Here is a 26,144-nt window from a genome sequence, read left to right as displayed (position 1 = left end):
ATGTGCAGCCCCCCTCTGCGCGGATTGGTTCTAGTCTCTACGGCGACCGGTCACATGACGTGCGTAGACCGGAAGCGGAAGTGCTGTCAGCTGCCTCGGCTTCCTTTGGTCATGTGATAGAGAAGAGTTGTTGGTCTCTCCGAGCTTCCCCGTGCGGACATGGGCTGCTGCTACAGCGGGGAGTCGGACAGCGGCAAGGGGGTGAGTGCCGCGTCTACGAGGGGGGGAGGGGTCACACTTCACAGGCCCGGGGCTTACACGGTGCGGGCGGGCTGAGCTCTGCGGAGAAGTTTGGCTTTAGACAGAGTTATGTGGTGGGAGCGGGGAGCGCTATGTCTATAGATGGGGGAGGGTCCGCAGGATGTCGTGTGACTCTGAGGGCCCCAATAAATAAGGAAAGCGCAATGCGTTTAGAGAAAACTGTTTACCCTCCTGCGGGACCCCCTCCCCCCCTCATATCCCTGCTCTGGGACCCCTCCCCCCCTCATATCCCCGCTCTGGGACCCCCTCTCCCCCCCTCATATCCCCGCTCTGGGACCCCTCCCCCCCCCCATCATATCCCCGCTCTGGGACCCCCTCCCCCCCCCCTCATATCCCCGCTCTGGGACCCCCCCCCCCCCTCATGTCCCCGCTCTGGGACCCCCTCCCCCCCCCTCATATCCCCGCTCTGGGACCCCTCCCCCCCCCCCCTCATATCCCCGCTCTGGGACCCCCTCCCCCCCCCCCCTCATATCCCCGCTCTGGGACCCCCTCCCCCCCCCCCCCTCGTATCCCCGCTCTGGGACCCCCTCCCCCCCCCTCGTATCCCCGCTCTGGGACCCCCTCCCCCCCCCCCCTCGTAGCCCCGCTCTGGGACCCCTCTCCCCCCCCCCCCTCGTAGCCCCGCTCTGGGACCCCTCTCCCCCCCCCCCCTCGTAGCCCCGCTCTGGGGACCCCTCTCCCCCCCCCCTCGTAGCCCCGCTCTGGGACCCCTCTCCCCCCCCCCTCGTAGTCCCGCTCTGGGACCCCCTCCCCCTCATAGCCCCGCTCTGGGTCCTGCATCGGTCTGCGGGGAGGCGGTGGGGGGGTTCTGGATCGGTCTGGGGGGAGTCGGTGGGGGGGGGTCCTGCATCGGTTGGGGGGGGTTCTGCATCGGTTTGCGGGGAGGCGGTGGGGTTCTGCATCGGTCTGGGGGGAGTCGGTGGGGGGGTTCTGCATCGGTCTGCGGGGAGGCGGTGGGGGGGTTCTGTATCGGTCTGCGGGGAGGCGGTGGGGGGGTTCTGTATCGGTCTGCGGGGAGGCGGTGGGGGGGTTCTGTATCGGTCTGCGGGGAGGCGGTGGGGGGGTTCTGTATCGGTCTGCGGGGAGGCGGTGGGGGGGTTCTGTATCGGTCTGCGGGGAGGCGGTGGGGGGGTTCTGTATCGGTCTGCGGGGAGGCGGTGGGGGGGTTCTGTATCGGTCTGCGGGGAGGCGGTGGGGGGGTTCTGTATCGGTCTGCGGGGAGGCGGTGGGGGGGGTTCTGTATCGGTCTGGGGGGAGGCGGTGGGGGGGGTTCTGTATCGGTCTGGGGGGAGGCGGTGGGGGGGGTTCTGTATCGGTCTGGGGGGAGGCGAGGGGGGGGGGTTGGGCTGTTGCAGGTAATAACTCTGCATTAGGCTGGATTCACACGAGTGTGGCGTTTTTGCGTGCGCAAAAGCCACTTGGCAGCCCCGTATGATGCGCGGCTGCGTGGTTTTCTGTTTACATTCAGAGTTTGACAGATGTTGCGCGAATAACGCGCGTCCCCCGGAAGTGCTTTCGTGCAAAATGCCCAAAGAACGGACATGTCGTGACTTTTCCAGCGGACTCGCGCACCTGTCTGCACGGCCCCATAGACTAATATAGGTGCGTACGACACGCGTGAAAAACATGCGCGTTGCACGGACGTATATCCCGTTCGTCTGAATACAGCCTTAGGGCATCTCCATTCATTTAGGTTGATAATGTAGAGACTCCGGCCGGTACGGGATATAAGGCGCGATGTGCGTTCCCGCAGGTCCAGGCGCTCGGGGATCTCCGCAGGGTCTGCATTGTCCTCCCTGCATTCTATGCTGCCGCTGTGTCCCCCGAGGCTTCTCCACACCCCTGTACAGGAGTGATGTCAGGCTGATCTCTGATGTCAGTCCGCATGTAGGATTATAGAACGCGTCACCACCACCGCAGCAGGGTACATATAGGAGCAGCGGTTACCCCATAGTGATAATATTAGGGGTGTCTTACATCGGGGCAGGCCGTGTCACATACACAGGCTTGTGACAAATCGTTGTTTTCTGCTGACCCCACTAGGGGGCGATCTGTGTATGAATAGTAATAACTGTACAGGAGCTGCGTGCAGACCGCCCCCTGGTGGTGACAACCTGTATCTGTGGTGGGGGACAGAGGAGTGGAGCTCTGTACTAAGAGGAGCCTGATAAGGGGGTATTAGAGATACAAATGCTGGGTCCACACATGGGCAGGGTTATTTTTTGGCCTGGACAATGTTGCTGGAACATACATTTTAGAAATGGGGGGTGTAATCTCTGGCACCCTATACATCACGAGGGCGGAGGACCCCCATTTTACCTCTCAGGGTGGTATAAGTAGATAATTGAGCTTTCCTGATTGGGACCTTTTCACCTGGGTTTGGACTGGACAGCGATTTATATTCTGTCTACTTTTCCTTCTAGGACCAGGGAGAACGGCAACACTTGCTACCCCCTAACGAGACCCTTCCCAACAGGACCCCGAATGGATCAGAGCCCAACTCTGGAAATAACCCGTCCGCTCGGACGGATGAGCAAGCCCTGCTGTCACGTATCCTGGCGAGGACGGCACAGTAAGTGTGAGGGACGTTCCTGCAGTACTGCCGTCCTGCTCTAGGGGGCAGGGCTCTTATTAATAACACCCGTTTCTTTTTTTCTCTACAGGAACATTATTGATGTATCGGCCGTAGAGTCCCAGGGGATGGAGCAGCACGAATGTATGGACCGGGCGCGACAATATAGGTAACTAAGGAGTCAGGGGAAGGAAACGGTGAGGTCCTGAGGGCGATCACTGATCGAGGCCGGAGGTGTATGCAGGACTAATGCAGGGGCGCGGTTTATAGGCCCGTGTCACGTGACTCCAGGTGTCTGTACAGAGACAACGTGGTCACCCAACAGACATCAAACAAGCAGCCGTGTTGGGGGTTCTGTCACCTTTATAATCCCCCCCCCCCCCTCTACAATCCTCAGTGGGATTATCAGAAATCACCAGTCAATAAGCGGTCGAGTCTCCTGTCATATATTGATTCATTTACAGCTAATTGTCACCCAGCTTTTCCAGGACCCTGAATGGAAAATTCTCCTAGTTACAGGATGGGGAGATATTCTGCCGCATAAGTTTCCGGTTAGACGTACAGTATATAGGAGCGGGGTGACTGTCTATATATACACTATATACTGATACTGTACAGTATATAGGAGCGGGGTGACTGTCTATATATACTATATACTGATACTGTACAGTATATAGGAGCGGGGTGACTGTCTATATATACACTATATACTGATACTGTACAGTATATAGGAGCGGGGTGACTGTCTATATACACTATATACTGATACTGTACAGTATATAGGAGCGGGGTGACTGTCTATATATACTATATACTGATACTGTACAGTATATAGGAGCGGGGTGACTGTCTATATATACACTATATACTGATACTGTACAGTATATAGGAGCGGGGTGACTGTCTATATACACTATATACTGATACTGTACAGTATATAGGAGCGGGGTGCCTATATATATACACTATGCTGATACTGTGCAGTCTATAGGAGCAGGGTGACTGTCTATATACACTATATACTGATACTGTACAGTATATAGGAGCGGGGTGACTGTCTATATATACTATATACTGATACTGTACAGTATATAGGAGCGGGGTGACTGTCTATATATACACTATATACTGATACTGTACAGTATATAGGAGCGGGGTGACTGTCTATATATACACTATATACTGATACTGTACAGTATATAGGAGCGGGGTGCCTATATATACTATATACTGATACTGTACAGTATATAGGAGCGGGGTGCCTATATATATACACTATGCTGATACTGTGCAGTCTATAGGAGCAGGGTGACTGTCTATATACACTATATACTGATACTGTACAGTATATAGGAGCGGGGTGACTGTCTATATATACACTATATACTGATACTGTACAGTATATAGGAGCGGGGTGACTGTCTATATACACTATATACTGATAATGTACAGTATATAGGAGCGGCGTGCCTATATATATATATATATATATACACTATACTGATACTGTGCAGTCTATAGGAGCAGGGTGACTGTCTATACACTATATACTGATACTGTACAGTATATAGGAGCAGGGTGACTGTCTATATATACACTATATACTGATACTGTACAGTATATAGGAGCGGGGTGTCTATATATACACTATACTGATACTGTACAGTATATAGGAGCGGGGTGACTGTCTATATATACACTATACTGATACTGTACAGTATATAGGAGCGGGGTGACTGTCTATATATACACTATACTGATACTGTACAGTATATAGGAGCGGGGTGACTGTCTATATATACACTATATACTGATACTGTACAGTATATAGGAGCGGGGTGACTGTCTATATATACACTATACTGATACTGTGCAGTCTATAGGAGCGGGGTGACTGTTTATATACACTATACTGATACTGTACAGTATATAGGAGCGGGGTGTCTATATATACACTATATACTCATACTGTACAGTCTATAGGAGCGGGGTGACGGTCTATATATACACTATACTGATACTGTACAGTATATAGGAGCGGGGTGACTGTCTATATACACTATATACTGATACTGTACAGTATATAGGAGCGGGATGACTGTCTATATATACACTATATACTGATACTGTACAGTATATAGGAGCGGGGTGGCTGTCTATATATACACTATATACTGTACAGTATATAGGAGCGTGGTGACTGTCTATATATACATTATATACTGATACTGTACAGTATATAGGAGCGGGGTGACTCTATATATACACTATATACTGTACAGTATATAGGAGCGGGGTGACTGTCTATATACTATACTGATACTGTACAGTCTATAGGAGCGGGGTGCCTGTCTATATATACTCTATACTGATACTGTACAGAATATAGGAGCGTAGTGACTGTCTATATATACACTATATACTGATACTGTACAGTATATAGGAGCAGGGTGACTGTGTATATATACACTATATACTGATACTGTACAGTATATAGGAGCAGGGTGACTGTCTATATATACACTATATACTGATACTGTACAGTATATAGGAGCGGGGTGCCTGTCTATATACACTATACTGATACTGTACAGTATATAGGAGCGGGGTGACTGTCTATATATACACTATATATACTGATACTGTACAGTATATAGGAGCGGGGTGACTGTCTATATATACACTACTGATACTGTACAGTCTATAGGAGCGGGGTGACTGTCTATATATACACTATATACTGATACTGTACAGTATATAGGAGCGGGGTGACTGTCTATATATACACTATATACTGATACTGTACAGTATATAGGAGCGGGGTGACTGTCTATACATACACTATACTCATACTGTACAGTATATAGGAGCGGGGTGTCTATATATACTATATACTGATACGGTACAGTCTATAGGAGCGGGGTGACTGTCTATATATACACTTTATACTGATACTGTACAGTATATAGGAGCGAGGTGCCTGTCTATATATACACATTATATACTGATACTGTACAGTATATAGGAGCGGGGTGACTGTCTATATACTATACTGATACTGTACAGTATATAGGAGCGGGGTGTCTATATATACTCTATACTGATACTGTACAGTATATAGGAGCGGGGTGACTGTCTATATACACTATATACTGATACTGTACAGTATATAGGAGCGGGGTGACTGTCTATATATACACTATATACTGATACTGTACAGTATATAGGAGCGGGATGACTGTCTATATACTATACAGATACTGTGCAGTCTATAGGAGCGGGGTGACTGTCTATATATACACTATACTGATACTGTACAGTATATAGGAGCGGGGTGTCTATATATACACTATATACTGATACTGTACAGTCTATAGGAGCGGGGTGCCTGTCTATACACTATATACTGATACTGTACAGTCTATAGGAGCGGGGTGTCTATATATACTGATACTGTACAGTCTATAGGAGCGGGGTGACTGTCTATATATACACTATACTGATACTGTGCAGTATATAGGAGCGGGGTGACTGTCTATATATACACACTATATACTGATACTGTACAGTATATAGGAGCGGGGTGACTCTATATACACTATATACTGATACTGTACAGTATATAGGAGCGGGGTGACTGTCTATATATACACTATATACTGATACTGTACAGTATATAGGAGCGGGGTGACTGTCTATATATACACTATACTGATACTGTACAGTATATAGGAGCGGGGTGACTGTCTATATATACACTATACTGATACTGTGCAGTCTATAGGAGCGGGGTGACTCTATATATACTATACTGATACTATACAGTATATAGGAGCGGGGTGACTGTCTATATATACACTACACTACACTGATACTGTGCAGTATATAGGAGCGTGGTGCCTGTCTATATATACACTATACTGATACTGTACAGTATATAGGAGCGGGGTGACTGTCTATATACACTATACTGATACTGTACAGTCTATAGGAGCGGGGTGACTGTCTATATATACACTATATACTGATACTGTACAGTCTATAGGAGCGGGGTGACTGTCTATATATACACTATACTGATACTGTACAGTATATAGGAGCGGGGTGACTGTCTATATTTACACTATATACGGATACTGTACAGTATATAGGAGCGGGGTGACTGTCTATATTTACACTATATACGGATACTGTACAGTATATAGGAGCGGGGTGACTGTCTATATATACACTATATACTGTACAGTATATAGGAGCGGGGTGACTGTCTATATATACTCTATACTGATACTGTACAGTATATAGGAGCAGGGTGACTGTCTATATATACACTATATACTGATACTGTACAGTATATAGGAGCGGGGTGCCTGTCTATATACACTACACTATATACTGATACTGTACAGTATATAGGAGCGGGGTGACTGTCTATATATACACTATATACTGATACTGTACAGTATATAGGAGCGGGGTGCCTGTCTATATACACTACACTATACTGATACTGTACAGTATATAGGAGCGGGGTGACTGTCTATATACACACTATACTGATACTGTACAGTATATAGGAGCGGGGTGACTGTCTATATATACACTATACTGATACTGTACAGTATATAGGAGCGGGGTGACTGTCTATATATACACTATATACTGATACTGTACAGTATATAGGAGCGGGGTGACTGTCTATATATACACTATACTGATACTGTGCAGTCTATAGGAGCGGGGTGACTCTATATATACTATACTGATACTATACAGTATATAGGAGCGGGGTGACTGTCTATATATACACTACACTACACTGATACTGTGCAGTATATAGGAGCGTGGTGCCTGTCTATATATACACTATACTGATACTGTACAGTATATAGGAGCGGGGTGACTGTCTATATACACTATACTGATACTGTACAGTCTATAGGAGCGGGGTGACTGTCTATATATACACTATATACTGATACTGTACAGTCTATAGGAGCGGGGTGACTGTCTATATATACACTATACTGATACTGTACAGTATATAGGAGCGGGGTGACTGTCTATATTTACACTATATACGGATACTGTACAGTATATAGGAGCGGGGTGACTGTCTATATATACACTATATACTGTACAGTATATAGGAGCGGGGTGACTGTCTATATATACTCTATACTGATACTGTACAGTATATAGGAGCAGGGTGACTGTCTATATATACACTATATACTGATACTGTACAGTATATAGGAGCGGGGTGCCTGTCTATATACACTACACTATATACTGATACTGTACAGTATATAGGAGCGGGGTGACTGTCTATATATACACTATATACTGATACTGTACAGTATATAGGAGCGGGGTGCCTGTCTATATACACACTATACTGATACTGTACAGTATATAGGAGCGGGGTGACTGTCTATATATACACTATACTGATACTGTACAGTATATAGGAGCGGGGTGACTGTCTATATACACTATATACTGATACTGTACAGTATATAGGAGCGGGGTGACTGTCTATATATACACTATATACTGATACTGTACAGTATATAGGAGCGGGGTGACTGTCTATATATACACTATATACTGATACTGTACAGTATATAGGAGCGGGGTGACTGTCTATATACACACTATACTGATACTGTACAGTATATAGGAGCGGGGTGACTGTCTATATATACACTATACTGATACTGTACAGTATATAGGAGCGGGGTGACTGTCTATATATACACTATATACTGATACTGTACAGTATATAGGAGCAGGGTGACTGTCTATATATACACTATACTGATACTGTACAGTATATAGGAGCGGGGTGACTGTCTATACATACACTATACTGATACTGTACAGTATATAGGAGCGGGGTGTCTATATATACACTATACTGATACTGTACAGTATATAGGAGCGGGGTGACTGTCTATATATACACTATATACTGATACTGTACAGTATATAGGAGCAGGGTGACTGTCTATATATACACTATACTGATACTGTACAGTATATAGGAGCGGGGTGACTGTCTATATATACACTATATACTGATACTGTACAGTATATAGGAGCGGGGTGACTGTCTATATATACACTATATACTGATACTGTACAGTATATAGGAGCGGGGTGACTGTCTATATATACACTATATACTGATACTGTACAGTATATAGGAGCGGGGTGTCTATATATACACTATACTGATACTGTACAGTCTATAGGAGCGGGGTGTCTATATATACTATATACTGATACTGTACAGTCTATAGGAGCGGGGTGCCTGTCTATATACACTATATACTGATACTGTACAGTCTATAGGAGCGGAGTGACTGTCTATATATACACATTATATACTGATACTGTACAGTATATAGGAGCGGGGTGACTGTCTATATACACTATATACTGATACTGTACAGTATATAGGAGCGGGGTGACTGTCTATATATACACTATATACACTATATACTGATACTGTACAGTATATAGGAGCGGGGTGTCTATATATACACTATGCTGATACTGTGCAGTCTATAGGAGCAAGGTGACTGTCTATATATACACTATATACTGATACTGTACAGTATATAGGAGCGAGGTGCCTGTCTATATATACACTATATACTGATACTGTACAGTATATAGGAGCGAGGTGCCTGTCTATATATACACTATATACTGATACTGTACAGTATATAGGAGCGGGGTGACTGTCTATATACACTATATACTGATACTGTACAGTATATAGGAGCGGGGTGACTGTCTATATATACACTATATACTGATACTGTACAGTATATAGGAGCGGGGTGACTATATATACACTATATACTGATACTGTACAGTATATAGGAGCGGGGTGTCTATATACACTATACTGATACTGTACAGTATATAGGAGCGGGGTGACTGTCTATATATACACTATACTGATACTGTGCAGTATATAGGAGTGGGGTGACTGTCTATATATACACTATATACTGATACTGTACAGTATATAGGAGCGAGGTGCCTGTCTATATATACACTATATACTGATACTGTACAGTATATAGGAGCGGGGTGACTGTCTATATACACTATACTATATACTGATACTGTACAGTATATAGGAGCGAGGTGCCTGTCTATATACACTATATACTGATACTGTACAGTCTATAGGAGCGGGGTGACTGTCTATATACACTATACTGATACTGTACAGTCTATAGGAGCGGGGTGCCTGTCTATATACACTATATACTGATACTGTACAGTATATAGGAGCGAGGTGCCTGTCTATATATACACACTATACTGATACTGTGCAGTCTATATACACTATATACTGATACTGTACAGTCTATAGGAGCGGGGTGACTGTCTATATATACACTATATACTGATACTGTACAGTATATAGGAGCGAGGTGCCTGTCTATATACACTATATACTGATACTGTACAGTCTATAGGAGCGGGGTGACTGTCTATATACACTATACTGATACTGTACAGTATATAGGAGCGAGGTGCCTGTCTATATACACTATATACTGATACTGTACAGTATATAGGAGCGGGGTGACTGTCTATATACACTATACTGATACTGTACAGTCTATAGGAGCGGGGTGTCTATATATACTATATACTGATACTGTACAGTATATAGGAGCGGGGTGACTCTATATACACTATATACTGATACTGTACAGTATATAGGAGCGGGGTGACTGTCTATATATACACTATATACTGATACTGTACAGTCTATAGGAGCAGGGTGACTGTCTATATACACTATACTGATACTGTACAGTCTATAGGAGCGGGGTGTCTATATATACTATATACTATATACTGATACTGTACAGTATATAGGAGCGGGGTGACTCTATATATACTATATACTGATACTGTACAGTATATAGGAGCGGGGTGACTCTATATACACTATATACTGATACTGTACAGTCTATAGGAGCGGGGTGACTGTCTATATATACTGATACTGTACAGTATATAGGAGCGGGGTGACGGTCTATATATACACTATACTGATACTGTACAGTCTATAGGAGCGGGGTGACTGTCTATATATACACTATACTGATAATGTACAGTATATAGGAGCGGGGTGACTGTCTATATATACTCTATATACTGATACTGTACAGTATATAGGAGCGGGGTGACTGTCTATATATACTCTATACTGATACTGTACAGTATATAGGAGCGGGGTGACTGTCTATATATACACACTATATACTGATACTGTACAGTCTATAGGAGCGGGGTGACTGTCTATATATACACTATATACTGATACTGTACAGTCTATAGGAGCGGGGTGACTGTCTATATACACTATACTGATACTGTACAGTCTATATATACACTATACTGATACTGTACAGTCTATAGGAGCGGGGTGACTGTCTATATACACTATATACTGATACTGTACAGTATATAGGAGCGGGGTGCCTATATATATACACTATACTGATACTGTGCAGTCTATAGGAGCAGGGTGACTGTCTATATATACACTATACTGATACTGTACCGTCTATAGGAGCGGGGTGACTGTCTATATATACACTATACTGATACTGTACAGTCTATAGGAGCGGGGTGTCTATGTATACTATATACTGATACTGTACAGTCTATAGGAGCGGGGTGACTGTCTATATATACACTATATACTGATACTGTGCAGTATATAGGAGCGGGGTGACTGTCTATATATACACTATACTGATACTGTACAGTATATAGGAGCGGGGTGACTGTCTATATATACACTATATACTGATACTGTACAGTCTATAGGAGCGGGGTGACTGTCTATATATACACTATATACTGATACTGTGCAGTATATAGGAGCGGGGTGACTGTCTATATATGCACTATATACTGATACTGTACAGTATATAGGAGCGGGGTGACTATATATATATATATATATATATATATATATATATATACACTATATACTGATACTGTACAGTATATAGGAGGGGGGTGACTATATATATACACTATACTGATACTGTACAGTATATAGGAGCAGGGTGCCTGTCTATATATACACACTATATACTGATACTGTACAGTATATAGGAGCGGGGTGACTGTACAGTATCAGTATATAGTGTATATATAGACAGTCACCACGCTCCTATAGACTGTCTATATATACACTATATACTGATACTGTACAGTATATAGGAGCGGGGTGTCTATATATACTCTATACTGATACTGTACAGTATATAGGAGCGGGGTGACTGTCTATATATACACTATATACTGATACTGTACAGTCACCCCGCTCCTATATACTGTACAGTATCAGTATAGAGTATATATAGACACCCCGCTCCTATATACTGTACAGTATCAGTATAGTGTATATATAGACAGTCACCCCGCTCCTATAGACTGTACAGTATCAGTATAGTGTATATATAGACAGTCACCCCGCTCCTATAGACTGTCTATATATACACTATATACTGATACTGTACAGTCTATAGGAGCAGGGTGACTGTCTATATATACACTATATACTGATACTGTACAGTATATAGGAGCGGGGTGCCTGTCTATATATACACTATATACTGATACTGTACAGTATATAGGAGCGGGGTGACTGTCTATATATACACTATACTGATACTGTACAGTCTATAGGAGCGGGGTGACTGTCTATATACTATACTGATACTGTACAGTATATAGGAGCGGGGTGTCTATATACACTATATACTGATACTGTACAGTATATAGGAGCGGGGTGACTATATATATATATATATACACTATATAGGAGCGGGGTGACTGTATATACACACTATACTGATACTGTACAGTATATAGGAGCGGGGTGACTGTCTATATACTATACTGATACTGTACAGTCTATAGGAGCGGGGTGACTGTCTATATATACACTATACTGATACTGTACAGTATATAGGAGCGGGGTGACTGTCTATATATACACTATATACTGATACTGTACAGTATATAGGAGCGGGGTGACTGTCTATATATACACTATATACTGATACTGTACAGTATATAGGAGCGGGGTGACTGTCTATATATACACTATACTGATACTGTACAGTATATAGGAGCGGGGTGACTGTCTATATACTATACTGATACTGTACAGTCTATAGGAGCGGGGTGTCTATATTTGGATTATACGTTCTCTGTAGTGACCTCTATAATGTCTTATTGTGTCCGTCTGGTATTTGTCACTGTTTCTATATCTCGTTCTTCTAGTTTCTCCTCCAGGGATCTGTTGTGGGGGAACTCCTGACATTTCTTCTCCTGACTCTTTTCTTTCTTTGTTTCTGTGCAGCACAAAACTAGCAAAGCTGAGCAGTAACCTGACGCACTGGAGGAAGGTGCCGCCTCTGCCCTCGCTCACTGCCCAGCCACACCAAATACTCGCCAGCGACCCCGTCCCTTATGCCGACATACAGCAGGTAATGAGCGGGGGGGGGGGGGGGTCTGAGCCGCACGTCTGACCCGCACGTCTGACACTCTGATCACCGGCTCCGGCCGCTTCTACACTCACCTCCTGTAACTCTGGCCGTGTCGTACTCCAGTCTTGGCATAAAATGCATTCGGCTCATAATAAGGCGGAGACACCTCGTAATAAATCCGGTGCATCTCCGGCCGACGCGCACCAGAAACTGAAACCTACGACTGCTACAGAAACGGATCACAAGTCGCAATTTTTCACGCAAATCGTAAATACGTTTGTGGTCTGTCTGGGAAGGGAAGTCTCATTGTTAAAGGGCAGCTGAACGTTTCACAAACTTATGACATGTCAGAAGTTTGTCGAAAGTTTATCTGCACTTTAACGTCCAGAGGCTGAAGTCTTGTCCTGACCTAATTAACCCAGTTTGTTACAATGTATCAGTGCAGGTAAAATGTATCAATCTGGCGTCCTCTGTAAACTGGAATTGATACAATTGTGTCTGTTTACACCCAGAGGCAGAGAATGCATCCGAACCTAATACTTCTCATAGATGAGGGTTTGTTACAATTGTATCCAGTCTAGACAATCCTCTGTGAGGTAAACCGCTTGGATTCCAGACTGACACATTTTTACCTGCACTGATACATTGTAACAAACTATCAGTATAGGAGAGATTTGGGCTGTTGCTGTGTTTAGCACACAGAGGATTTTCTAATCTGGATACATTGCAGCAAGCCCTCACCTGTGAGAAGTATTCGGTCTGCAAGGGTGCCTCACCTCTGGATGTAAACAAGGATGTTCCCGTTCACTGACCACAAGCAGAGATCTTGCAAACGGTGAGGAATTTAAACACAAAGTACACCAGCAAAATGCAGAACTATTCGTTATGCGGTGATTACGTTACTGGCCCAGTCTTATATTTGACGAAAAGATTTAGCGCAGCCGTTGTGAGCTATAAGACTGCGTTCACACACTGCGGATTTTCCCTCCTGATTTGCTGCTGCAGATTTTCTTATTTGCTGCGGACGTTTTCTACAGCCGATCCAGTACGTGTGGACGTAGCCCGACTCCCGTTACCCAGCCCCCCCCCCCCCCCCAAATAACGTGTTTACAGGTAGCGGGCAGCCAAACACTGTCCACCAGGCCGTTTTACCACAAATCTTTGCGGTTTTTAACCCCTTCAGGACCAGACTCATTTTCGTTTTTACACTTTTGTTTTTTCCTCCCCGCCTTCAAAAGATCAGAACTTTTATTTTTTTTTACATTTTTCGTTGACCGCCATGTGAGGGCTTCATTTTTACGGGACAAGTTGTACTTTCTGACGGTATTTAATATTATGTGCGATGTCCTGGGAAGCTGGAAAAAAAATCCATAATGCGGTGGAATTGGCAAAAAAACGGCAGTTCCGCCATATTCTTATTGGTTTCTTCTTTACGGTGTTGACTGTACGGTGAAAATGACGCGTTACCTTTATTCTGCGGGTCGGTACGATCGCGGTGATACCAAGTTTGTCGTCTTTGTTATGGTTTAGTACCTTTAAAAAAAAAAACACGTACGTTTTGAAAGAAGCAAAAAATGTTTTGCATCGCCGTATTGTGTCCCCCGTAACTTTTTTTTATATTTCCGTGTACAGAGCCGTGTCAGGCGTCGTCTTGTACGTGGAAGGATGTCGTTTATTTTCGTATCTTTTTGGGAAATGTCGGGCATTTCGATCACTTTTGATGAATTTTTTTGGGCAAAAGTGATTCGGCCATTGTGGTCACCGAATCGGACAAATATTTTTATGGTTGTGGCATTTTCAGGTGTGGGGATACCGAATGTGTTTGTTTATTTTTATATGTGATCTAGGGAAACGGGGGTGATTTTTCTTTTTCCTTTATTAGCTCCCCCTAGTGGCTGGAACCTGCGATCATTAGATCGCTTATGCCATAGATTGTAATATCGCAGTATTGCGGTCTATGGAGAAATGAGTGCATTGCTATAGCAGGACTGGGCCATCCTGGGTCTCCTTGCCCATCTCGGCCGCCATTCTATCTCGCTCGCTGCTTTCCGCTTCATTCCGTCACTTTCCAGCTAATCGTCTTTTTGTTTTGTGTTTTTAGGTTTCAAAGATCGCAGCTTACGCCTTCAGTGCACTTTCACAGATCCGCGTGGACGCCAAGGAGGATCTGGTTGTACAGTTTGGGATTCCATAAAACTTCTGCCCCATCCCCCCCATCATCTGGCTCTCCTCCGTCTCATCTTGTCACCCCTCCCCCACTATACACTCGCACGGACTCTCGCTAGACTCCTCTGGGCCGCGGTCCGGCCTCTGGCACCGGTCCGTATGTTACGCGGCTGCTTTATCGGCGGCGTTGTTAGATTTCCAGCTGATGGGACGCAGCGGCGTTAGTCTAACGAATTAACCCTTTCCTGTTTTACCTTCCGGCACGGTTGATTTTGGTCGAGGTAACGGATTGAGGTGTAAAACACGCGGCGTCTGTCACCGGTCTCTTCACCACGCGCGGCGATCATCAGCAGGACCGGCTCATGCAGGAGCCTGGAATTCTGGGTAATAGACCTGACAACACTTTAGATCATTTCCCATAAACTCTTACTACTTCTTCTTGCACAAATCTTCTCTATCCAGTGACGTTTTTCATTATGTGGACCTGCGAGTCCCGTATAGGACTCGCGGTCCCTCCCCCGCGCACAGTACAGGTGGCCATATTGTGGGCTGGGCCAATATTTGACATTGCAGACAGTCCCTGGGAACTTGTGTCCGCGCAGAATTGCTGCCTCCAGTGTAAACACAAAGTAAAAACTGCGTTCAAAAACGTGATATATGAACCGCGCCGGGGGGAGGCGGCGTGGCGTCAACACGTGGTTAACAGCGGAGGTGCCGGAGGAGTGGACCGGATGAAAGCCGATACTTTCTATTTTCAGACAGAATTGTAACAAATCAATGTCCAATTATTAACCGTTTGGAGTCCTCTGCGTTTGGCCCCCACTTTGTTTTACCTTTTTTACTTCCCGACACTGTAGAATAAATGTATTCCTCAATAATGTCTCGTCCGCGGCTGTTCCTTACAATCCGAGGGATCATGACCTCCGGGTATAAGACCCCGTGCACCCGACTTACAGCACGCACCTCCCCCACCACATCAACTCCCCTAAAGATAATTGTTGTTAAACACTTTTTTTCCCCTAGTTGTAGTTTTCTTGCTTTGTTTTTGAGCCTCTGATGACATCATCACGCAGGTGGAGCGGATCGCTCAACGTGCGTCCACCCAGAATCTATCTTCAGTCTGGACGTGGCCAATAACTAGGTGAATAAGCGCTCGTATGCGTGCTCGTTCCCGATCGTTGGTCTGTGTAAACCGCAGCGAGCAGCCGGTGATCGAGCAGACGCTTGTTTGACTGGTCGCTAGGCTGCGGCGCCTCTACCTGTGTAACCAGAGCGGTGCTGCTGCCGAGACGCGGATGAAATGTCGTATTAACCTGTCCCCGTACATTCCATGTAAATGGAGCTGGGGGACGCGCTGTATCTGCGTGTATAAAATAGCCCGGGGACCGTGATTTAGAGATGATCTGTAGATGCGCGATCCTGATAACAGGCACATCAGAGAAGTGCGCAGCATCAATGTCGTCGGGTATAAAGATTCTGCGCCAAAATCCACAACTCCTCCCATTGTAAAGTGTCGCTGTTACACCTCTATCGGACGGCTGTACGGAGGCTGCAATTTAGCGCTTGTATTACGGAAGCAAGACCCGAATTCCCTGCAGTGACCGTCAACCACACGTAGACCACCAGATTCTAGAACTCCTGAACCGCAGGGAGTCCGCGACTTGTAGCTGTAACGTGTGGCCTACAGAACCGTGATCAGATAAGTACAGAAAACCCGTGTGTAATAGAGCACAGGTCGCTACAGAGACGTCTCATCTATTTATACGCAGGACGGGAACACCAACAAGGGGACGACCAGTACATCTAGAGGAAAGAAAGATTCTACACCAACATACAAGAGGAGTCTCTACTGTAAGAGCAGTCACACTATGGAACCTCTACTGTAAGAGCAGTCACACTATGGAGCCTCTACTGTAAGAGCGGTCACACTATGGAACCTCTACTGTAAGAGCAGTCACACTATGGAACCTCTACTGTAAGAGCAGTCACACTATGGAACCTCTACTGTAAGAGAAGTCACACTATGGAGCCTCTACTGTAAGATCGGTCACACTATGGAACCTCTACTGTAAGAGCAGTCACACTATGGACCCTCTACTGTAAGATCAGTCACACTATGGAACCTCTACTGTAAGAGCAGTCACACTATGGAGCCTCTACTGTAAGAGCAGTCACACTATGGAACCTCTACTGTAAGAGCAGTCACACTATGGAACCTCTACTGTAAGATCAGTCACACTATGGAACCTCTACTGTAAGATCAGTCACACTATGGAACCTCTACTGTAAGATCAGTCACACTATGGAACCTCTACTGTAAGATCAGTCACACTATGGAACCTCTACTGTAAGAGCAGTCACACTATGGAACCTCTACTGTAAGAGCAGTCACACTATGGAACCTCTACTGTAAGAGCAGTCACACTATGGAGCTCTCTACTGTAAGATCAGTCACACTATGGAGCCTCTACTGTAAGATCAGTCACACTATGGAACCTCTACTGTAAGAGCAGTCACACTATGGAACCTCTACTGTAAGAGCAGTCACACTATAGAACCTCTACTGTAAGATCAGTCACACTATGGAACCTCTACTGTAAGATCAGTCACACTATGGAACCTCTACTGTAAGAGCAGACACACTATGGAACCTCTACTGTAAGAGCAGTCACACTATGGAGCCTCTACTGTAAGAGCAGTCACACTATGGAGCCTCTACTGTAAGAGCAGTCACACTATGGAGCCTATACTGTAAGAGCAGTCACACTATGGAACCTCTACTGTAAGAGCAGTCACACTATGGAGCCTCTACTGTAAGAGCAGTCACACTATGGAACCTCTACTGTAAGAGCAGTCACACTATGGAACCTCTACTGTAAGAGCAGTCACACTATAGAACCTCTACTGTAAGATCAGTCACACTATGGAACCTCTACTGTAAGATCAGTCACACTATGGAACCTCTACTGTAAGAGCAGACACACTATGGAACCTCTACTGTAAGAGCAGTCACACTATGGAGCCTCTACTGTAAGAGCAGTCACACTATGGAGCCTCTACTGTAAGAACAGTCACACTATGGAGCCTCTACTGTAAGAGCAGTCACACTATGGAACCTCTACTGTAAGAGCAGTCACACTATGGAACCTCTACTGTAAGATCAGTCACACTATGGAGCCTCTACTGTAAGAGCAGTCACACTATGGAGCCTCTACTGTAGGAGCAGTCACACTATGGAGCCTCTACTGTAGGAGCAGTCACACTATGGAGCCTCTACTGTAAGAGCAGTCACACTATGGAACCTCTACTGTAAGAGCAGTCACACTATGGAACATCTACTGTAAGAGCAGTCACACTATGGATCCTCTACTGTAAGATCAGTCACACTATGGAACCTCAAGACAACCTAACCAAAAACCTCACACCAACTGAATGGCATGTAATGGGGTCCCCTATAACAATTAAACCTAAAAACGAACCAATTGGGACATATCCCTGAAAGAAATATTGTACTCAATATAAAAAGTACAAAAAATATCTTTATTAAATATAATGACAAAATAACACAATGATAGGAAAAAGAGGAATGATACAACAAATGCGGAGACATAAACAGCAGGGTCAGATGTACAAGACCATGACCGACAGAATCAACCGTCCACTAATGACCTACAACACGCTCAGATGATAATGAATAACACACAAGCCCAGGGGTGTATGATGTGACATATGGCACAATATTGCTGGCAAAAAATTCCCGTGTACAGAGATAGTAACCTATACACCGACGAAAACTACACAGTATATGATAAGATATAGAAAAAGCAATGTGCATATAGCAATCTACATGTAATAATGCATAAAGGCCAGTACGATAAGTAAAGGGAGCATCAAAATAGGTATGCATCCAATAGAACGTACAATGCTAGCACAAGAAATAATGCAGATACCAATGTATATCAAAAAGGTGTAATAGGACGTGCAGTACTAGCACAGAAGGCAATGTATATCAGAAGGTGTAGCAGCTCAGATAGTAAAAAAAGAAAAAACTGCCATAGCAAGACCAAATGAACACATACCCTGAGACATGTTTAGGAGCGTGAGGGGTCAGAAGAGCTGGATGGGTGAACAGACGCCTCACTGTAACCTGTACACCTCTACTGTAAGAGCAGTCACACTTTGGAACCTCTACTGTAAGATCAGTCACACTATGGAACCCCTACTGTAAGAGCAGTCACACTATGGACCCTCTATTGTAAGAGCAGTCACACTATGGACCCTCTACTGTAAGATCAGTCACACTATGGAACCTCTACTGTAAGAGCGGTCACACTATGGAGCCTCTACTGTAAGAGCAGTCACACTATGGAACCTCTACTGTAAGAGCAGTCACACTATGGAACCTCTACTGTAAGAGCAGTCACACTATGGAACCTCTACTGTAAGAGCAGTCACACAATGGAACCTCTACTGTAAGAGCAGTCACACTATGGAACCTCTACTGTAAGATCGGTCACACTATGGAACCTCTACTGTAAGAGCAGTCACACTATGGAGCCTCTACTGCAAGAGCAGTCACACTATGGAACCCTCTACTGTAAGAACAGTGACCCTCTACTGTAAGAGCAGTCACACTATGGAACCTCTACTGTAAGATCGGTCACACTATGGAACCTCTACTGTAAGAGCAGTCACACTATGGAACCTCTACTGTAAGAGAAGTCACACTATGGAACCTCTACTGTAAGAGCAGTCACACTATGGAACCTCTACTGTAAGAGCAGACACACTATGGAACCTCTACTGTAAGAGCAGTCACACTATGGAGCCTATACTGTAAGAGCAGTCACACTATGGAACCTCTACTGTAAGAGCGGTCACACTATGGAGCCTCTACTGTAAGAGCGGTCACACTATGGAGCCTCTACTGTAAGAGCGGTCACACTATGGAGCCTCTACTGTAAGAGCGGTCACACTATGGAACCTCTACTGTAAGAGCGGTCACACTATGGAGCCTCTACTGTAAGAGCAGTCACACTATGGAACCTCTACTGCAAGAGCAGTCACACTATGGAGCCTCTACTTTAAGAGCGGTCACACTATGGAACCTCTACTGTAAGAGCAGTCACACTATGGAGCCTCTACTGTAAGAGCAGTCACACTATGGAACCTCTACCGTAAGAGCAGTCACACTATGGAACCCTCTACTGTAAGAGCGGTCACACTATGGAGCCTCTACTGTAAGATCGGTCACACTATGGAACCTCTACTGTAAGAGAAGTCACACTATGGAACCTCTACTGTAAGAGAAGTCACACTATGGAACCTCTACTGTAAGAGAAGTCACACTATGGAACCTCTACTGTAAGAGAAGTCACACTATGGAACCTCTACTGTAAGAGCGGTCACACTATGTTACCTCTACTGTAAGAGCGGTCGCACTATGGAGCCTCTACTGTAAGAGCAGTCACACTATGGACCCTCTACTGTAAGAACGGTCACACTATGGAACCTGTACTGTAAGAGCGGTCACACTATGGAACCTCTACTGTAAGAGCGGTCACACTATGGAACTCTCTACTGTAAGAGCAGTCACACTATGGAACCTCTACTGTAAGAGCGGACACACTATGGAACCTCTACTGTAAGAGCAGTCAAACTATGGAGCCTCTACTGTAAGAGCAGTCAAACTATGGAGCCTCTACTGTAAGAGCGGTCACACTATGGAGCCTCTACTGTAAGAGCAGTCAAACTATGGAGCCTCTACTGTAAGAGCGGTCACACTATGGAGCCTCTACTGTAAGAGCGGTCACACTATGGAGCCTCTACTGTAAGAGCGGTCACACTATGGAGCCTCTACTGTAAGAGCGGTCACACTATGGAGCCTATACTGTAAGAGCAGTCACACTATGGAACCTCTACTGTAAGAGCAGTCACACTATGGAAACTCTACTGTAAGAGAAGTCACACTATGGAACCTCTACTGTAAGAGCAGTCACACTATGGAACCTCTACTGTAAGAGAAGTCACACTATGGAACCTCTACTGTAAGAGCGGTCACACTATGGAACCTCTACTGTAAGAGCAGTCACACTATGGAGCCTCTACTGTAAGAGCAGTCACACTATGGACCCTCTACTGTAAGAGCAGTCACACTATGGACCCTCTACTGTAAAAGCAGTCAAACTATGGAGCCTCTACTGTAAGAGCAGTCACACTATGGAACCTCTACTGTAAGAGCGGTCACACTATGGACCCTCTACTGTAAGATCAGTCACACTATGGAGCCTCTACTGTAAGAGCAGTCACACTATGGAGCCTCTACTGTAAGAGCGGTCACACTATGGAGCCTCTACTGTAAGAGCGGTCACACTATGGAGTCTCTACTGTAAGAGCGGTCACACTATGGAGCCTCTACTGTAAGAGCGGTCACACTATGGAGCCTCTACTGTAAGAGCGGTCACACTATGGAGTCTCTACTGTAAGAGCAGTCACACTATGGAGCCTCTACTGTAAGAGCAGTAACACTATGGAACCTCTACTGTAAGAGCGGTCACACTATGGACCCTCTACTGTAAGATCAGTCACACTATGGAACCTCTACTGTAAGAGCAGTCACACTATGGAACCTCTACTGTAAGAGCAGTCACACTATGGAACCTCTACTGTAAGATCAGTCACACTATGGAACCTCTACTGTAAGAGCAGTCACACTATGGAACCTCTACTGTAAGATCGGTCACACTATGGAACCTCTACTGTAAGAGCAGTCACACTATGGAGCCTCTACTGTAAGAGCGGTCACACTATGGAGCCTCTACTGTAAGAGCGGTCACACTATGGAGCCTCTACTGTAAGAGCGGTCACACTATGGAGCCTCTACTGTAAGATCGGTCACACTATGGAGCCTCTACTGTAAGAGCGGTCACACTATGGAGCCTCTACTGTAAGAGCGGTCACACTATGGAGCCTCTACTGTAAGATCAGTCACACTATGGAGCCTCTACTGTAAGAGCAGTCACACTATGGAACCTCTACTGTGAGAGCAGTCACACTATGGAACCTCTACTGTAAGAGCGGTCACACTATGGAGCCTCTACTGTAAGAGCGGTCACACTATGGAGCCTCTACTGTAAGAGCGGTCACACTATGGAGCCTCTACTGTAAGAGCGGTCACACTATGGAATTTCTACTGTAAGAGCAGTTACACTATGGAACCTCTACTGTAAGAGCAGTCACACTATGGAACCTCTACTGTAAGATCAGTCACACTATGGACCCTCTACTGTAAGAGCAGTCACACTATGGAACCTCTACTGTAAGAGAAGTCACACTATGGAACCTCTACTGTAAGAGCAGTCACACTATGGAACCTCTACTGTAAGAGCAGTCACACTATGGAGCCTCTACTGTAAGAGCAGTCACACTATGGAACCTCTACTGTAAGAGAAGTCACACTATGGAACCTCTACTGTAAGACCAGTCACACTATGGAGCCTCTACTGTAAGATCAGTCACACTATGGAACCGCTCCTGTAAGATCAGTCACACTATGGAGCCTCTACTGTAAGAGCGGTCACACTATGGAACCTCTACTGTAAGAGCGGTCACACTATGGAGCCTCTACTGTAAGAGCAGTCACACTATGGAACCTCTACTGTAAGAGCAGTCACACTATGGAGCCTCTACTGTAAGAGCAGTCACACTATGGAGCCTCTACTGTAAGAGCAGTCACACTATGGAACCTCTACTGTAAGATCAGTCACACTATGGAACCTCTACTGTAAGAGCAGTCACACTATGGAGCCTCTACTGTAAGAGCAGTCACACTATGGAGCCTCTACTGTAAGAGCAGTCACACTATGGAACCGCTCCTGTAAGATCAGTCACACTATGGAACCTCTACTGTAAGAGCAGTCACACTATGGAGCCTCTACTGTAAGATCAGTCACACTATGGAGCCTCTACTGTAAGAGCAGTCACACTATGGAACCTCTACTGTAAGAGCAGTCACACTATGGAGCCTCTACTGTAAGAGCAGTCACACTATGGAGCCTCTACTGTAAGAGCAGTCACACTATGGAGCCTCTACTGTAAGATCAGTCACACTATGGAGCCTCTACTGTAAGAGCAGTCACACTATGGAGCCTCTACTGTAAGAGAAGTCACACTATGGAACCTCTACTGTAAGATCAGTCACACTATGGAGCCTCTACTGTAAGAGCAGACACACTATGGAACCTCTACTGTAAGAGAAGTCACACTATGGAACCTCTACTGTAAGAGCGGTCACACTATGGAACCTCTACTGTAAGATCAGTCACACTATGGAGCCTCTACTGTAAGAGCAGTCACACTATGGAACCTCTACTGTAAGAGCAGTCACACTATGGAACCTCTACTGTAAGAGCAGTCACACTATGGAGCCTCTACTGTAAGAGCAGTCACACTATGGAACCTCTACTGTAAGAGCAGTCACACTATGGAACCTCTACTGTAAGAGCAGTCACACTATGGAGCCTCTACTGTAAGATCAGTCACACTATGGAGCCTCTACTGTAAGAGCAGTCACACTATGGAGCCTCTACTGTAAGAGAAGTCACACTATGGAACCTCTACTGTAAGATCAGTCACACTATGGAGCCTCTACTGTAAGAGCAGTCACACTATGGAACCTCTACTGTAAGAGAAGTCACACTATGGAACCTCTACTGTAAGATCAGTCACACTATGGAGCCTCTACTGTAAGAGCAGTCACACTATGGAACCTCTACTGTAAGAGCGGTCACACTATGGAACCTCTACTGTAAGAGCGGTCACACTATGGAACCTCTACTGTAAGATCAGTCACACTATGGAACCTCTACTGTAAGATCATTTACACTATGGAGCCTCTACTGTAAGAGCAGTCACACTATGGAGCCTCTACTGTAAGATCAGTCACACTATGGAGCCTCTACTGTAAGAGCAGTCACACTATGGAGCCTCTACTGTAAGATCAGTCACACTATGGAACCTCTACTGTAAGATCAGTCACACTATGGAACCTCTACTGTAAGAGCAGTCACACTATGGAACCTCTACTGTAAGAGCGGTCACACTATGGAGCCTCTACTGTAAGAGCGGTCACACTATGGAACCTCTACTGTAAGAGCAGTCACACTATGGAGCCTCTACTGTAAGAGCAGTCACACTATGGAGCCTCTACTGTAAGAGCAGTCACACTATGGAGCCTCTACTGTAAGAGCAGTCACACTATGGAACCTCTACTGTAAGATCGGTCACACTATGGAACCTCTACTGTAAGAGCAGTCACACTATGGAACCTCTACTGTAAGAGGAGTCACACTATGGAACCTCTACTGTAAGAGCGGTCACACTATGGAACCTCTACTGTAAGATCGGTCACACTATGGAACCTCTACTGTAAGATCATTTACACTATGGAGCCTCTACTGTAAGAGCAGTCACACTATGGAGCCTCTACTGTAAGATCAGTCACACTATGGAGCCTCTACTGTAAGAGCAGTCACACTATGGAGCCTCTACTGTAAGATCAGTCACACTATGGAACCTCTACTGTAAGATCAGTCACACTATGGAACCTCTACTGTAAGAGCAGTCACACTATGGAACCTCTACTGTAAGAGCGGTCACACTATGGAGCCTCTACTGTAAGAGCGGTCACACTATGGAACCTCTACTGTAAGAGCAGTCACACTATGGAGCCTCTACTGTAAGAGCAGTCACACTATGGAGCCTCTACTGTAAGAGCAGTCACACTATGGAGCCTCTACTGTAAGAGCAGTCACACTATGGAACCTCTACTGTAAGATCGGTCACACTATGGAGCCTCTACTGTAAGAGCAGTCACACTATGGAGCCTCTACTGTAAGAGCAGTCACACTATGGAACCTCTACTGTAAGATCAGTCACACTATGGAGCCTCTACTGTAAGATCAGTCACACTATGGAGCCTCTACTGTAAGAGCAGTCACACTATGGAGCCTCTACTGTAAGAGCAGTCACACTATGGAACCTCTACTGTAAGAGCGGTCACACTATGGAGCCTCTACTGTAAGAGCAGTCACACTATGGAAGCTCTACTGTAAGATCAGTCACACTATGGAGCCTCTACTGTAAGAGCAGTCACACTATGGAACCTCTACTGTAAGAGCAGTCACACTATGGAACCTCTACTGTAAGAGCAGTCACACTATGGACCCTCTACTGTAAGAGCAGTCACACTATGGAGCCTCTACTGTAAGAGCAGTCACACTATGGAAGTCTGTGCCAGAGGAACATCTCATGGTGAATTTACTGGATGCCTTTCTTGAGTGATATAACATTACAAGTTCTGGGCACTAGATTACTGGACATGGGTCGTTGGCACATTCTCACGGGCTGATTATAAGCCAAACAAGCATTTGTTAACACGCTCGTTCCTGATCATTGGCCTGTGTAAACGAGACGTGCTGCTGACAACATGCAACTAATGGGGATGAACTATCGAGATAATGATCATTCGTCTCCATGTGCTTAGCATCGACCAGTGTGAATGGGCCTTTACACGAGCGCTGATTGCTTTATTATTTGTA

At 45.2% G+C, this 26,144-nt stretch overlaps 1 protein-coding gene across 1 annotated transcript; it reads left to right on the top strand.

Moving 5' to 3' along the window:
• Window positions 1-64: 64 nt before the first annotated feature.
• Window positions 65-16,424, top strand: LAMTOR1 (late endosomal/lysosomal adaptor, MAPK and MTOR activator 1). The gene is made up of 5 exons (XM_075851292.1): window positions 65-201; window positions 2,685-2,833; window positions 2,925-3,002; window positions 13,254-13,380; window positions 15,482-16,424. Exons 1-5 carry the CDS (start codon window positions 160-162, stop codon window positions 15,572-15,574), a joined length of 489 nt encoding a protein of 162 aa, XP_075707407.1. The 5' UTR covers window positions 65-159; the 3' UTR covers window positions 15,575-16,424.
• Window positions 16,425-26,144: the final 9,720 nt, after the last annotated feature.

Source organism: Rhinoderma darwinii, chromosome 2 (assembly GCF_050947455.1).
Source record: "Rhinoderma darwinii isolate aRhiDar2 chromosome 2, aRhiDar2.hap1, whole genome shotgun sequence".
Classification (NCBI taxonomy): Eukaryota; Metazoa; Chordata; class Amphibia; order Anura; family Rhinodermatidae; genus Rhinoderma; species Rhinoderma darwinii.
The sequence above is the reverse complement of the archived record's forward strand: the minus strand, read 5'-3'. Positions and strand labels throughout refer to the sequence as shown.

Excerpts from the sequence above, each read along its gene's own strand:
- LAMTOR1 (XM_075851292.1), top strand. The coding sequence starts at position 160 with ATGGGCTGCTGCTACAGCGGGGAGTCGGACAGCGGCAAGGGG. Across the intron at positions 202-2,684 it reads AGTCGGACAGCGGCAAGGGG|GACCAGGGAGAACGGCAACA; the intron begins GTGAGTGCCGCG and ends TTTTCCTTCTAG. Across the intron at positions 2,834-2,924 it reads ATCCTGGCGAGGACGGCACA|GAACATTATTGATGTATCGG; the intron begins GTAAGTGTGAGG and ends TTTTCTCTACAG.